At 57.4% G+C, this 15,277-nt stretch overlaps 7 protein-coding genes across 7 annotated transcripts; 5 read left to right on the top strand and 2 right to left on the bottom strand.

Moving 5' to 3' along the window:
* Window positions 1–156: 156 nt before the first annotated feature.
* On the top strand, window positions 157–960 carry KRP23_2942 (uncharacterized protein; the record flags this gene model as incomplete). Its single annotated transcript, XM_067887734.1, has 1 exon — window positions 157–960. One exon carries the CDS (start codon window positions 157–159, stop codon window positions 958–960), a length of 804 nt encoding a protein of 267 aa, XP_067750300.1.
* Window positions 961–1,766: 806 nt separating this feature from the next.
* Window positions 1,767–4,460, bottom strand: KRP23_2941 (Mannosyl-oligosaccharide glucosidase; the record flags this gene model as incomplete). The annotated part of the gene is made up of 1 exon (XM_067887733.1): window positions 1,767–4,460. One exon carries the CDS (start codon window positions 4,458–4,460, stop codon window positions 1,767–1,769), a length of 2,694 nt encoding a protein of 897 aa, XP_067750299.1.
* A 274-nt stretch (window positions 4,461–4,734) lies between these two features.
* On the top strand, window positions 4,735–5,808 carry KRP23_2940 (Magnesium transporter protein 1; the record flags this gene model as incomplete). The annotated part of the gene is made up of 1 exon (XM_067887732.1): window positions 4,735–5,808. The coding sequence occupies one exon, from the start codon at window positions 4,735–4,737 to the stop codon at window positions 5,806–5,808; it is 1,074 nt and encodes a 357-aa protein (XP_067750298.1).
* Window positions 5,809–6,140: 332 nt separating this feature from the next.
* On the top strand, window positions 6,141–8,318 carry KRP23_2939 (Protein ENHANCED DISEASE RESISTANCE 2; the record flags this gene model as incomplete). The annotated part of the gene is made up of 2 exons (XM_067887731.1): window positions 6,141–6,189; window positions 6,277–8,318. 2 exons carry the CDS (start codon window positions 6,141–6,143, stop codon window positions 8,316–8,318), a joined length of 2,091 nt encoding a protein of 696 aa, XP_067750297.1.
* A 315-nt stretch (window positions 8,319–8,633) lies between these two features.
* KRP23_2938 (Protein tesmin/TSO1-like CXC 6) lies at window positions 8,634–12,209 on the bottom strand (the record flags this gene model as incomplete). The annotated part of the gene is made up of 4 exons (XM_067887729.1): window positions 8,634–9,479; window positions 9,550–10,672; window positions 10,764–11,111; window positions 11,179–12,209. 4 exons carry the CDS (start codon window positions 12,207–12,209, stop codon window positions 8,634–8,636), a joined length of 3,348 nt encoding a protein of 1,115 aa, XP_067750296.1.
* Window positions 12,210–12,569: 360 nt separating this feature from the next.
* Window positions 12,570–13,944, top strand: KRP23_2937 (uncharacterized protein; the record flags this gene model as incomplete). The annotated part of the gene is made up of 3 exons (XM_067887728.1): window positions 12,570–13,016; window positions 13,092–13,442; window positions 13,513–13,944. 3 exons carry the CDS (start codon window positions 12,570–12,572, stop codon window positions 13,942–13,944), a joined length of 1,230 nt encoding a protein of 409 aa, XP_067750295.1.
* A 239-nt stretch (window positions 13,945–14,183) lies between these two features.
* KRP23_2936 (uncharacterized protein) lies at window positions 14,184–15,155 on the top strand (the record flags this gene model as incomplete). Its single annotated transcript, XM_067887727.1, has 1 exon — window positions 14,184–15,155. One exon carries the CDS (start codon window positions 14,184–14,186, stop codon window positions 15,153–15,155), a length of 972 nt encoding a protein of 323 aa, XP_067750294.1.
* Window positions 15,156–15,277: the final 122 nt, after the last annotated feature.

Below are 15,277 nucleotides of genomic sequence, written 5' to 3'. Positions count from 1 at the left end.
TTTCGGTGCTCGAATTCCGCGTCCTCGACGCTGATTGGCTGTCGTTTTGATGCGGGAGATATGGCTACACGTTTTTGTGTGTCAAAGACTTCATTGCTCGATCATTGCTGCACCTCTCACCTCGCTGTTCTGCTATTGCTGCGCCGCTGTATCGTCATGCTGGAAAGTTTGCAGATTCTCCAGGTCGTTCTGCAATTTGCAGTCCTGATGCTGGTCATCATCGCAGTGCATCTGCACTCGTGGGCGGTCATCGAGCTCGAGGCCGACACTGCGGTCCAGCAGCTCACGTTCGCACCCGACGGCTACTGCGTACGACTCAGCAACGGCAGCTCCGAATGCCAACCATTTCTGCACGCCATCATTGAGAACTCGCGACAGGAGGACGATTGGCCCAATGGAATCCCCGACCCTCTCGCGATGCTCCCGTCACCTTTAACAGACTCAAGCAACGAAGACTTGCTAGTGACCCAAGCGCTGTCGTGCTGGTGCCAAACCCGCGGAGAACTCACGTGGTACATGCAAGGTGCACAGAACGTGGCGTGTCTTGTGGTGCTGGAGATCGTCAAATACGCCATGGCGCTGTGGGGGTTCTTCGCGACGCTGAGCCTCGGCATGTCGTCCATGTTCTTCCCGCGCAGCTTCACGGGTTGCCACGCATTCGCCAGCTTCACGAGCGCATTTCTAGGGTTTCTGGTCACGCTGGCGTGGTGGTACTACAGCAGCACGTACATCGACCACGACTACCTGGACGAGTTGGCGCTGAGCTGGCGCCACGGCACCTCCTACCACTGCGCACTGACGGCGCTCGCTCTTGCCACTGCAAATGCTCAGATTGCATTCGACGCTACGGCTCCTGTCGGCTCGCAGAAGTTCACCCGGCGGTTTATTCGGCCGATGTCTCGAGGCGAACAACCGGACGATTGGGACCCGCTGTCCTGCCCAGCGAACTATCTCGTGTAAATGTGCTCCTAGTCCTACAACTACTTCAATATCACAAGTGAACTTTTTGTGACCGAAAGACTAAAGATGTGAGGTTTTGTGACTGATGTCGACTCCAAGATTCTCATAAGCGAATGACTACTTTGGACAGAGTTTTGAGCCCAAGACGCGAATGTTTCACGTAGGTTGAGCAGCGACTGCTGACTGGTATCCAACGAGCTTTTGCGAGTACTCACTGCGTCCGGCCCAGCCGCAGATGTGGGAATCGATCGGCGCGCAATGGGATTTCCAGGATCCGATCAGCCTTGACCATTATTGTCGGCCAAAGCTGCTGGGAAGAGTACAACGGATCATTCACGGCAAGAGCGCTTTTTATTCTAACGGCTCATCAACCAGCGAAGGTGGGCGGTGACACTAACCAGAAGCTGCAGTCGAACGCTAACGACACTGCCAGCAAAAGCAAGAAGCGTCGCCACGATGCCAAAAAATTCCAACGTGTGAACTCATCGGGCGGGGGAAGTCCCGTTCTTCGTCGCTATCATTTGTCTTGTTGGGATTCATTTGAGGCTTTCAGCATGTTAGGCATAACACGCCGGAGCGAATTAATAATTCACGTTCCATGCCTTTGTGTGTATTCATGCAGTATGGATAGTTGGGCCCTTGTATAAACACAAGCAGCACACTGATTCTGCTCCAGTGAAGCAGGCTGAAAAAACAAGACCAGCACTATTCAACGGCTCGAAACACCACTGGAAAAGCCGTCGACCAAGACAATATCAATCCATCGCTCCATTCACATTATCCACGACACCTTAAAAGCCTATCCACTAGTAGGTCTCCGCCATGATGTTCACCACAAGTGCTGTCCAACCTGAGAACGGGTGGCACCGCTGACCTTGGCCGTAGTGCTGCCCGGCACGAATATTTCCGTTGTACTGCTCCCATAGATACCCAGTCCGCTCATACTCCCGATAGATATTGGCGACCACGTTCACACGCAGCGCAGAGTACGCCTGGCTGAAGTCTGTCTGGAACGGACTGCCCGTGCTCGGCTGTGCGTAGTGGTATAGCGCATCCAGAGCCAAGTAGTTCATGTTCATCCAGATCGCCCCGCGCCAGTACGGGTTGTCTCCAGGCGCATTCTCCTGTTCGTAGAACTGATCCTGTGTAGACAAGGAGCGCAGACCAAACGGTGACCACAGCTGAGTAGGGTCCGTAATTTGCTTCAGCAGTGACAAGAGCTTGGGCGAGTCCGGCGGCAACACCTTCAAGAGCAGCGGGAACACGCTCACATAGCCGACGTGCTTCACGTGCTGCAGCTTCGTGGTGTGGGGGATAAACACAGGAAGCATCTGCAGTCCACCGCGGCCATCGCCCAGCGGGAACATATAGTTGGGGTGGCTGGCTGGGCACTTGACTTCCTTCGTCTCTATCTGAGCAATAGGCGCAGTAGCGTCGACCACCTGGCCTTGCTCGTTGCGGCAGCGGATTGCAACCTGGTACTCGATCAAACCATCTTCACTGTGCTCCCCAACATCGAAGTACGACTGAGCCTCCTCGTTCCAGTGATGTTGGTCCAGTCCCGTCAAAAAGTGTGCGCTGTTCGTCTCGAAGCGCTGCACCTCGTTATCCTGATCGATGGAAGCTGCCAGCTTCGCCATAATGTCGCTTGAACGGATCATCCACGAAAGCAGGTCCACGTGCATCTCGTTCTCACTAGGAAGAGACGCGCGAGGGTAGTCATCCAGTCCAGATGACAGCGTGTTCGAAATGAGCTTGCCATCGTTCGGGTGACGCCCTCGCCAGCGGAAGCTCGCACTGCGAGGACCATACTGCGTCTTCAAGAACCAGCTGTACCAGCGCTTCAGGAACGGGAAGATCGTACGCACGAACTGCTGTAGCTCCTGGTCCGAGTCGGCGTCCTGGTGCCACGCAATCATCTTCTCTAGAGCCAAGAGCAGAGTCGGAGGATTCGCGTGCTCCACGTGCTGTACCAAAAACTCAGCAGGCACTCGACGGCGCGCAGTTTGTCCCAGAATTTGCTCGCGAGCGATATAGCCGTCCTCTTCCATGAGGCCAAGCCAATGAGCAATCACATCACGCGAAACGCTGTCGTCAAACGCCGACACGCCGATCTGGTGAAAGCCTTCGTCCCACACAAAGCCTCGAGGGAAGAAAGAGCGCGATGGCACCGCCGTGAAAAGCGGCTTCACCGGCGATTCAATGACCTCGGGGCTTTCCGGGTCATGCTGCACCAGCGAACTGCCATAGAAATAGCCCGTGCCACCGATCAGGTTGCTGAAAGCCGCCTTCGCAAATGTCATCACACTTTCGTTGAACGCGGCTTCCTCGCCACCATTCGTCGGCCACGTCTTGGTCGACAGATGGAAGGCTTGCTCGAACTTGTCGTCGAACTGCTGCGAGTACTCCGTCAGCTTTCCAGTGATGAGGCTGTCGATCGGGGCCTTCACACCATCTGCCGCGCTCGACGCCGCAGCTTCATTAAACAACACATCGAGCACCACATCCTCCTCTTCGAACGTTGCAGCGTCTACCTCCACAATAGCCTGCACAACCACCAGCGTGCTTCCGTCTTCGACGAAGTTATCCAGCAGGATCTCCTTGTCCGCTCTCAAGTCCTTGTTTCCGTCACCGCCAGGACGCTGAGCCAGCGACACCAGCTTCTCCTTCACATTGAGCACATTGGTGTCTTTGAGGCCAGCATAGTGCAGCTCCACGCCGCGCACAGTCTCCCGCGTCTTCAGCTGCACCTGCATCTGGAACGTCAGCGGTGCCGTGCTCTTGTCACCTTCAGGTGCTTCACTCTCTAGTACCATTTGCACACACTTGTGACCTTCTGCCCCACACTGCAGCGGCGTGGGCTCCGCCGCGACCTCCATCAAGTTCTGCAGCTTGTGGCGACACTCCAGGTCCAGACTTTCGTCCCCGCAGCCTAAATCCACGTAGAAGAAGAGCGACAATTTGTTGCTCGGTACCTGCTTGCGTCTCAAAACCTCATCTCTTGGGCTCAGCGGCCCGGCCTGCACTCTGGCGGCCCAGCCCTGTACGTCTTCACCCTGCAATTGGGCGAAACTGGTCGTGAGCTCCACACGGTTGAATTGGTCCTCCACTTTCTGCAGGCCGTAATTGGTCCCGTCGTGCTCGAGCCACCCGTAGCGTTGAAGGCGGTCCTCTTGGCGGCACTGGTGTCTGATTTGTGACACATCCTCGATTTGTGACCCCCATAATAGTCCAGTCGACACAAATTCCGGCGCAGTGCGCGACTTGAGACCTAAATACAGACCAGGTCGGTATGTGCCCCAGCGGAAGCGCGCCGAGTTGTCCTGGACTAAATCCTGCAAAATAGTCCCGTCCAGCGGCGCGGTCCCCGGAGCAGCGGGCGGCGCGTTCATGTCCGTGTACATTGTCTTGTAGGTGGATATGAACATGGCCACCAGAGAAGCGCCCACGTAGACCATGCGGAAACGCCGCGCGCTCTCCTCCGCCGTCATGACCGCCATGACTGCAGTGGGAGCTCAGGACACGTGGTCGCGGAGCAAAATGACCTAAATTGTGTCGCCAACATCAAACGTAGCCATGCGCTCATTCGTCAAAAAGATGAACTTTGTGTTCAACGTATCCTGTCTCATTGATGTTAGTGTACTAAACTTTCCGCGCGCAGAGGCAGTTTAACTTGGACAGAGCATTCATACGCCATTTCCATTGGTGAAAATTCCACTTCAGCGTTGAGATTTCCTTACGCTCCTCATTTTCGATCCTCCACGTGGCACGACGATGGCGCGGGGAACGATGCGCTTGCTGGCGCTGCTGGGGACGCTGCTGCTGGTCGCAAGCTGGTCGGGTCTAGATGTGGACGCCAAGAAGAGTAGACGGGCTAAGGATGTGGCGCTCAAGGGTGGCGAGAAGCTGGTGCAGCTGCAGGACCGCGTGCGCGACGGCGTCATCCCATTCACGAACGAGCTGTTCGGGCGCTACGCCGTGCGGCCGGACCGTCCGTACCACCTGGTGCTGCTGTTCACGGCCACGGCCGCCAAATACAAGTGCGAGACGTGTGCGCAGGTGGCGCCCGAGTTCTCGACGCTTGGAGAGAGCTACGAGGCCGCCAAGCAACTCAAAGTGGACACACGTGACGGACTGGACGTGTTCTTCGGCGTCGTGGACTTCGAAGCCAACCAAGAGGCCTTCGGCATGTACGAGTTCACGTCGGCGCCACATGTCGTGTATGTGGCGCCCGACCGCTCTCAGGACGCGGGCGAGCGCATGCCCAAGAAGACCAAAGTGGACCCGCAAAACCTTTACAACGTCTACTCGCAGGGCAAGGAGGCCGAGGCCATGGCCACGTTCGTTAAGCACCGCACGGGCTTTGAGTTTGCCATCCAGCGCTCCAAGACTTACCTCTACGTGCTACTGGTCGCGGCGCTCGCATCCACAGGTGTCACTGCCAAACTCGTGCTCGCGCACCTGGACGTGGTGTTGGCCAAGCTGTGCCGCAAACAGCTCTGGATGACCGTGTCGCTGCTGTTCTACGGCCTTTCAGTGTCAGGTATGGTCTACTGCATCATCCGCAACCCGCCGCCGTACTCGGCGGACCGCAAGGGCAATATCCAGTACTTCCACCCGCAGGGTCGCCAGCAGTTCGTGTACGAAGGGTTGATTGTCGGCGGCTACGACGTGGCGGCTGCCATCTGCATGATCCTGCTCTCGCAGTGGGCGCTGTACGTGCGCAACCCGACCGTGCGCTACGTGGCCATCGTTGGCTGCGCGCTGGGCTTCGTGTTCATGTACCGCCAGATGACGGACGCCTACAAGTTCAAGAACCGCTGGTACACGGGTTGGATGGGCTTCTAGATGCCTCAGGTCTCCGCTGCAAGGCTGCGATTGCAGTCTACCAGTCGACCATGCACTCGGTCGAATTGCTGTTCAAAAGAGTGAGAGGCGAAGGAGAAGAGATCCGTCGAGCAATAAACTCGGTTGAACAAGTTGTCCCCCTGTCAAGTGCAATTTGTGTATATTTTGTGTGGTCCTGTCACAAACGACGAGGCATAATCTCACCTAATGGTCCGTTTCTGTCCAATTGCAGCTGACCAAAGTTTCACAATCCGGCGCAGTCGTGAATCCGCCACATAAATCGTCACTCTCCTTCCGTCCCCGAGGGCTACCTCTGCAGCTCCGTCGCGACCATGGAGGGCTGGCTCACCAAGCGCCGCGACCACATGAACCTCATCTGGCGTACGCTCTCTCCAGCCATGCAATTATCACCCCAAACGCCCCAGTAGAAGCGCTCTAACTCATGTAGCATAATTTGTGTCATTCCAGTGGACCGGTACTTCTTGTTGGACGGGAACCAGCTCCGCTACTACCGCAAACGCGGCGACCCGGCTCCCAGAGGCACGTACATCCTCACGGACGGCTGCGTCGTGAGCCCCGTCTTCAACTCGGAGGAGAAGCACAAGCACCACGGCCCCGTCTGGATGTTTCGCATCACGTTCGCCGTGGGGGACGCCATCGCCGGGGAAAAGTCCTACAGGAAGGACCGGTTCCTGGACCTGGGCGCCAAGAGCGAGGAGAGCGCCAAGGAATGGAAACGCGCGCTGGAGAACGCCGTCCGGTCGCTCAGGGAGCTCGTGGCCCACCAGCGCAAGCTCAAGACGGACGCCGAGATTTTCCCCACGCCCACGCACGTCCCGAGGATGTTGAAGGCGGACGAAGACACTGTGTCCCTGTTTAATTTGGACGCGGACAACGTCAAGGCCGAGCAGGCGTGGTGGCTCGCCAGGGTGGAAGGCGGACTCCGGATCATGCAGGAGTGTCCGCTGGGGCCCAATGTGGCCGCCAACTTGTACGCACAGCATGCGGCCACGACGAACGGACTCATTTTCAGTGCGCTCGTGGGTGCCGCGCTGAGCTTTAGCAGCATGTACTCGTTCGCGAACAACATGCTGCTGAGCTTCATGACGGCGCTCGCGGCCATTGCGGTGTGCTGCGCGGCGGTGACTCCCACGCAGGCGCCCGAGATCCCGAGCTTCCGAGTTTCGCAAGTGGTGCATGGATCCCCGACGGAGGTTTTCAGGCTCATCATGAACCCCAAGAGATTCCAGCGGTGGGACTCGGCCACGGCCACGATGCGCGTGGTGCAGCAGCTGGATGACCACGCCGACATCGTCTACGTGACGCAGCGCCCGACGCACCTGTGGCCGCTGTGGCAAAAAGCTCGTGATCTCGTGCTCATGCGCTACTGGCGGCGTGAAGAAGACGGGTCGTACTTCGTCATGTACCAGAGTATCGAGCACCCAGAGTGTCGTGTGCGCCACAACTACGTTCGCGCCAATCTTCTGGGCGGTGGCTATGTCATCGCCCCCCAGCGCGTCCCAAATGGATCCATTCGCACGCTGGTCACGTACGTGCTCCGATACGACCCTGCAGGCTGGTCGCGCATTTACAACCAGCTCGGCATGGATGTCGACTTGATCATGCCCATGCTACGCAGCGTGGTGGGCATTCGCGACGAAATGAGTGCTACGGACTTCATCACACCTAACGTCTCGATGGCGCCTGCTGGGGAGGGTGAAAGCGCGGATGCTGGTCAGGAGGATTCTGCTGTGACTCAACGCACGAGCGTGGACTCCATGGGTGTGGTCATGGGTGTGCAGAAGCTCCAGACAAGTCTTCCGGAGAAGATGTGGGCTGAGCCTGATGCTTCACTCTTTAGCGTGCGCGGACACAACTACCTGACCGACCGCAAGAAGATCTCCTCGGGGCCAGCGATGTTCCATACTGTGGGTGTGGACTTGTTGTCGTTCGAAAGCGCGGCTGAGAGGTACAACATTTCGTCTCGCCCGGACAGCATCGGCCGCACCAGCAGCAAGTTTACGTTCGTGGTGAACATGATCATTCCGGGCCCAGAGAACACGTGCATGGTGTTCTACTTCCACCCGGTGCGGGACAACGTGTTCGAGGACGGATCCGCCTTCTCGGAGCTGCTGAACGACTTCTTCGACGGCGACGACCAGTTCCGGAACTCGCGCTTCAAGCTCATTCCCACCGTCGTCGAGGGCAGCTTCATTATCAAGCAATCGGTCGGCTCCAAGCCGACGTTGCTCGGCAACAAGCTCAAGTGTCCGTACCACCGTGGAGATAACTACTTTGAAGTGGACATCGACATCTCGTCCAACTCGGTTGCGAACACTGTCGTGGGCATGGTGCAAGGCGTGACCAAGTCTCTCGTGGTGGACATGGCTTTCCTGCTTGAGGCCCAATCAGATGAAGAGCTGCCTGAAATCATCCTCGGTGCTGTGCGCATGCAGCACGTTTCACTGGACAGCCCACGCCGCATGCCGAAACTTTCACCACAAGCATAACGAACCTGACCTCAAGGCTTCGAATTGGTGGTAGCCGTGTGATCGGCTCGGGTGACGATGGCGGTTGGCGTGTGCATACTATTGCTTGTGGTTCCTCGAGTGGAAGGGGGCTATGGACAGGTGAGCGATTTTCTGCGCTCCTGACGCTACTGTCAGTCGTATGCACGAAGACAAAACAGCAGACGTTGTCAACGCATTCGTTTGGGTCTCTGGTTGCTGGTCTGCTGTGTACTTCCTAATACAATTCCTACCTTCCTACATACTACACTAATAATTATCTTCATAATGTGTGTTTCCTACTGCGTAGTGTCCTACTTACCTAAGGGTCGACAGCACTGCAAGATTCGGTTCGCGCTTGATCGCCACCATTTGCTTGTTGTTGCTTGTCTTGTTGGGCGTCGTGAGCCTGTTCTTCTTCTGCGAACGCCGCGAGGCCGCAGCATTCGCCTCAGTTGGGATGAAGTTGGCGTGGTCCCACACGGTGTCGCCCAGAGCAACCTGGTTCCACAGGTGGTTCACCAGGCTGGCATTATGCAAGTCAGCATTCGTGAGGAACCGGAAGATCAGCGCACTGGAGCAGCTCTCCAACGGAGGAAGCTTCGCTCCAAACAGCGGCAGGACGAAGATCCGCTCAGCTCCAGCAGAAGATCTTGCCACTGCCGATAATGCAGCCTTCCCGACAATTGTTTTGGCCTTGTCCGCGAACGAGTACTGCTGAATGTGCCTGAGCGGAGTTCCGTCCTGCTCCCCGCCTCGCTGCTTGTCGCTCTCTCCACTGATCGGTGACATACCGCGAGGTTGCTTGGCACTAATTCGACTCGCCACTTGAGGTGTAGCTGGTGATGTGAATTGCGCTGCCCTCTTTCGCACACCCAACGATATTCCGCCAGAGCTAGTGCCTCCCGTGGAGGCAAGCAACCTTGAACGGAACAATTCGGTGCGCTCTTGCTTGCGACCAGGAGAGGCCTCGAATGGCGACGCAAAGTTCCTTGTCCACGTCTCCCGATCGATGCGCATATGCTGGCGAACGGTCCGAAGAACAGGAGATACGAAGGTTTCGTCGAGCTCGTTCGCAATACGCGACGGAGTGCCGCCGGCAGCTGAGCCTGGCGTTGCCAAGCCGTTTGCATGAGTTATGCATGGTGCTTGGTTCTTGCACTCCTGCAGAGAGAGAAGGAACACAAGGTTGGGTTATTCGTGAGGGGAACCAACAAGAGCAGGGTTTACGTACAATGCAGCGGCAGTTTTCGCCACACGGCACGCCCGCTTGGAAGCACTCGCAGTACTTCTTTTGACACGCTGACTTCTTGCAGTGACAGCCATGCTTGTGCATCTTGGTGGCCACCAACCCTGCGCTCAAAAACTGTTGCTGTTGCTGGATGCTTAACTGGCCTTTAGGCGACACAAAGGAGCCTGAGGAAGCGTGACTACCGCCGGGTGCGACAGTCAACCGACGAGCACCTCCCGGGGCCAACGTTAGCACGGCAGGTGTAGCACCGATCTTGGGCTTGAACGCATTGGGGTTCTTCTCCAGTCTCTCTGCGATAGCCTGCTGGCGCACCTCCTCCGTCGCGGTCGTGTTCGCACAGCCAAGACAATTGCAGCTCTCGTCGCAGTACCCACCACTGGCAAAGCACTCGCAGTATAACTTGAGGCACTTGGACTTTTTGCAGTTGCACGGCGCCTTCTTGGGTACCTGGGCCGGCACCACCACCACGCCAAGGCCAAGTGGGGCTTTCGATGCTGAGTGCAGCGACATCTTCAGGGAAGTCGACGCTCCGATTGGTGCCGGCGTCTTGAGCATACTGCCATCTCGTGTAGGCATCCCAACTGTGCCTCTGTTGTTCTGCGGAGTCAGCCTGGTGCATTTCCCAGGCGGCGTCGCTGTCACTTCCAGCTTGATTTGCTTGGCGAGTGTTACGGGTGGAGCCACAGGGTGACGAGCTCCCAGTGGCGACTTCCGCAACTTCATACCCGATAGGTTGGCCATCGAAGAGGGCTTTGACACGCATTGGGACACTTTCCGCTTCCTTATGTTGATGACTGGTGTACGCGGTGCTGCGGTTGGCTCTGCAGCGGGAATCAACCTGCGCGCGACGGGTGGTGATGGGGGTGTAGCGTACGAAGGTGCATCAGCGGGATTGGCAAGTTGCTGTGACGGGGCAAGTTTTCGAGGTGTCGGGGTCTTGAACATATTGGCAGGAGCTGGTTGCCCGTTCCACGGGTGCAGCGGTGATCTTGTCCGCGGTGACGCTGCTGTCTTCACTGGAGTTTGCAGTAGTTTACGCTGAACATTGGAGGAGGATGGCTGGCGGTCTTCGGCTTTGCGTCGGCGAACGTACTTCTTCCGTTTCCTGCTCATACACATAGAACCACACACGTAAGTTTGATGGTCCATAACTTCGTCTTGTTATGCGCGATGTTGAGCAACGGTTGACAACGTACAGACTGTTGTTGATGGCCTGCATTTCGCGCGCGGGGTGCGAGTCGAGCGCGCCAAATGACGTGTGGAGCTTCATCTTCATGACGCTGTGACTACCAAGCTTAGACCGCTCGTCCTTTCCCGGTGTCGCACTTGTGGAAGCCTGAATGTTTGGGAAAGACTCGCTTAAAAAGCTTGGAGAGACCAATGCCGACGCAGACCCAGGCGCTGAAATGCCACCGCCCACCAAAGAGCCAGCCGGTGACAGCCTTCTCCTCTTGGTCGTCGGAGTCTTCAGAATTGTTGACATGCCAGCAGTTGGGCTACTCACTTGGTCGCTCTTTTGATCCTGTTCAGGAAATGGAGGGAGTCTGTACAGCGCAAGAGTAGCAAACCGTTACAGCTTGCACAAACCAATCTCAACGCAGCTTTACGTACAGTCTCGGAAGTTCATAAGGAGAGAGCGACACGAGCGGCGAGAGCTTCACAGACATGAAGCTGTGATCAAACTCCTCTGCAGGCATGAGGGGTGAAAGCGAGTTCGCGAAGGAGAAAAAAGAGTCGTGCTCGCTTGGACTGGTCATGAATCCACTCGGAACGCAGTGAATGTCGTCGCCATCGAACCACGACGATGTGTCAACACGGTACGTCTTCTTGCCGACGAGAGCGGGCGACTTCAACGCACCACGAATGCTCTCACGGGTCTCGTCATCACCAAACACATCATGTAGCCGTCGCTGCTTCCTCGCTGGAGTCCGTGGCGGGGTCGCCGACGTCGAAGCCTTTCTCAGTCGTGCTCCTGACACCTGAGTCTCCCGTTTGGTTTCTCTCTCCTCTTCAATGGGAGCCAGCTCCTTCTCTTCCTGTTGGCTGAGCGAGTCGATGGCTTCCAGCAGCCTCTTGGGCGTCGTCAGTCTCATGGGCACAATAGTCCTCCTTTGAGGAGTCTTCACAGCTCGCCTCTCGCTGTTTCTCGTCACCAATGGCGACTTGAAGAACCTGGAGGGCGAGCACGCCACACTCGACGCGCCTGACAGCGGCGGGGACCCCACCGGCCCCATCTCCAGCTCTAAACTGCCTAGAAAAGCCCGTCTTCGATGAGGAGACGGCGTCAGCAGCGAGAAACCTGCGTGACCGTCGTCTGTGCTGGTCTGCAGGAAATCAAAATCACTATCATGGGGTGACACATCGCTGGAGAGGACGCTGATCTCGTCATTCTCGGGCGTCTGCATCATATCTAGCTCCTGTTCTGGCTCTGGCAACGTCGTTTCTGTCTCTGCTGCGTCTGTAGGAGCCTGCACCAGCGTCTTAGTCCCACGACAGTCTGGGACCTGTTGTTCGCTCTTTTGAGTGATTTTCACGCGAATCGGCGTCTCTGCTGCTGTCTCTTGGAGGTCGGAGGCTGCTTTAGAGGCCGCGAGGTCCGATACACCGCTCTGAATCGCCCGCTTGGGGCCGGACTCGTCCATGACTAGGAGCTTCAACTTGCGCGTCCTAGAACGTCGCTCACGGGTCTTCTACTAGGCTGCAAGAGGCCGGGTTGTACGCAAAATCGTCTGCGCTGTTGTCTGAGGCACTGGATCTTGACCTGCGGGTGCAGGTTGAGGCAGCACAAGCACGAGAGTGACAGGCGGCAGATGCCTGGCGCGCTCTTTGAATATGGCGCGAATTGAGAAAAGGTAAAAGTATCGAGGTATTTTAGCCAATGGGAGGCCACTCCAGTTCCCGCCCTTTTTCCAGAGTTTTAGTCCGAAATGTGGTGTCTTTTAGTCCATGTAAAACATTATTGTCTATTTCGACACAATTTGTGCGCCTCAGAAACCGGCTCGATGCAGGACGCGGCACAGACGTCCAAGGCGTGCGGGGAGCTCGCAGGCTCGCTAGTCAACGGGATCGATGCAGGCCCTCACGACGCGCATGCTCGAGAGACCTCCAGCGACACAAATGCGACTAAAACCTGCGGCAAAAAGCGCGTGCGCCGCATTCAGGTGGAGCTGCCTTTCTTCCGGCACCAAGTGCGCGATCTGGAGCTCAAGGTCAAGCGGCTCAAGCTACAGAGCTCGTCGTCCGCGGGCGTCATCAGTTCGGTGCAAAATTTGGACCGCGGAGTGCTCAAAACGGACCAAAAATCGCTCTGGAACGGCATCGCCGAGCGCCAACTCAAGGAGCGAGTGCGCGTGGAGCAGCAGCGGCAGCAGCTCAAGGAGGCGCACGTCGAGCTGCGCAACATGTCGGTGGAGATGTTCAAACTGCTCCAAAAATGTGACAGTCGACAGGTTAGTCGATGAGTTATAGGCAACCTCAACTTACGGTACGACTGATGAAAATCCTTGGCGTTTGTATGTCGACAGCAAGAGCAGGTGGAGAGAGTGGAGGCCAAGCAGCAGCAGCGCTATTGGGACCTCACGACAGACCCCGCGGACGAGATTTACGCGGATCAGCTGGCCATTGTGGTCAGGTTGAGGCTGGAGACGCAGCGCCAGAGTCTGGCGACCAGTAGAGCGCTGAGTTTCCGCTCGGGGCTGTCCATGGGCAGAGACATGGTGCGTTGGGACCCCGACGTTAGCGCAGGTTGTAGGCTCGACATGCAGTGCGGGGGCATGCTGCCGTTCGGGCTGGAGGTGGCCGCTGGCGCCTACTGGCGGTTCTTCGGCTGTGGGTACGGGCTGGATCGTCACGTCCGCCGTGCGTCCGATCTGCAGGTACATTCGAGCAGCGCTGTGGTTGGGAGGATGACTTGGAGCTGAGCTATGCTGGTTTTGTTGTGTGTAGACTGGCATCATAGCGCGCTCCTTCAACGTTCGGACGCGCTACGAAGGGTTCACGTCCACGGTGGAAGGCAAGTACACCGCTCGTAGATACTTGGATGAAGACGGCAGCGTCATGATCGTGTGGGCTGGCAGCGGAGACATCCAGGAGATCGGCGGCACCAAGTTCACAGGCACGCAGCTCCACAAGCGAGGCTGCATCAAGCTGCGGCGAGTGCCTCGTCAAGGGCCAGGCCAGCCGTCCACCTCGACTGTCGTGGAGGCCTCGTTCGAGACGGTCCCGTTGTTCCACGAGAGCGTCGAGGACAAGGCGCAGCAGACGCAGGCGCTCCTCGACGCGCTCGACGAGTCGTATAGCGTCGTGGACAAGGTCTTCTGCCACCGAATGGGTGCGTTGCTAGTGGAGGAGGACTGGAAAGCCACCTTCGACGCGTAACCTGGTCAACTGCCAATGGGTTCAGTCACTTGAGTGTCTCCTCGATTCGATGAAGATGATGCCTTCGTGAGCCGAGAATCCGGTCGTCATCTCCTGATTCACAGCCATCCGCCACAGGTAAACCCAGGCAGCGAACAGTGGGAGGGTCCGGCCGATGTCTTACCTCGTGCCACCCTCCGCAGGAAGCTCGGTCCGAAGGCTCACTCTTCGATTTGCCACGCACCAAGCACCACTCCAAGATGCTGAGCTCCAAGATCTTCGCCGCCTGCGCCCTCGCGACCCTTGCCGCCGTCGTCCCAGCCGACGAGTACGGCGACGACGGCAGCAGCAACTACCAAGCCGACGAAGGCAGCAGCTACTACGACGATGAAAGTACCTACTACAGCAATGAAGGCAGCTACTACAGCGACGAAGGAAGTTACTACAGCGACGAAGGTAGTTACTACAGCGACGAAGGTAGCTACTACAGCGACGAAGGCAGCTACTACAGCGACAAAGGCAGCTACTACAGCGACAAAGGCAGCTACTACAGCGACAAAGGCAGTTACTACGGTGACAAAGGCAGCTACGGCGACGGATACTACAACGCGCTGCCGGCGTACCTGTACACGTTCGACCCGGAGTACTCTGCGGGTGTGAGCGGCACCATCAACGTCCAGTACGCGGGCCCGTTCTCCACCTTCGCCGCCATCACGGCCGAGCTCGACTTCAGCGACGTGGACCAGAGTGAGATCATGGCGTTCGACGGCAACTGCACCGAGGACGTGACCGAGTACAAGTGGCACATCCACGTCAAGTGGCCCAACGACGGCGACTCCGAGTCCTTCGAGCAGTGCGCCCTGTCCGTCACTGGCAACCACTACGACCCGCTGCTGGCGTGCGGCCCCAACTCCGAGTTCGTAGGCACGGACGAGTGCCTGCTCAAGACGCCCCTGTACAACTGCAACCCGGACACGTACGTCAAGGACCCGCTCGTCTGCGAGAAGGGCGACCTGGCCGGCAAGTTCGGCGACTTCAAGCTGGACCACAAGAAGAAAGTGAGCGCCAAGTACTACGACTTCAACTACCCGCTGCCGGAGGAGAACACGCCCGAGTGGAACATCATCCTGCACGCCGTCTGCGGCAAAGCCACTCCTCGCATCGCGTGCGCCGTCGGCAAGCCGGTCAAGTCGGACTGGGGCTCGGCTTCGGGCTGGGGCTCGTACTACTGAGCTGCACGACGCGCTGGGCTAGCATCCGTCCTTTCGTTCATATTGATTGACCAACGCAGCGTGATCTACATGGTTAGCACGCTGCATATTTGATGTGCTCGGGGTCCTTCATCTCGAAGTAG

Source organism: Phytophthora ramorum (genome assembly GCF_020800215.1).
Source record: "Phytophthora ramorum isolate Pr-102 chromosome Unknown Phyram_PR-102_s0002, whole genome shotgun sequence".
Lineage (NCBI taxonomy): Eukaryota > Oomycota > Peronosporomycetes > Peronosporales > Peronosporaceae > Phytophthora > Phytophthora ramorum.
Note: the sequence above shows the minus strand (reverse complement) of the source record. Positions and strands in the feature narration are given on the sequence as shown.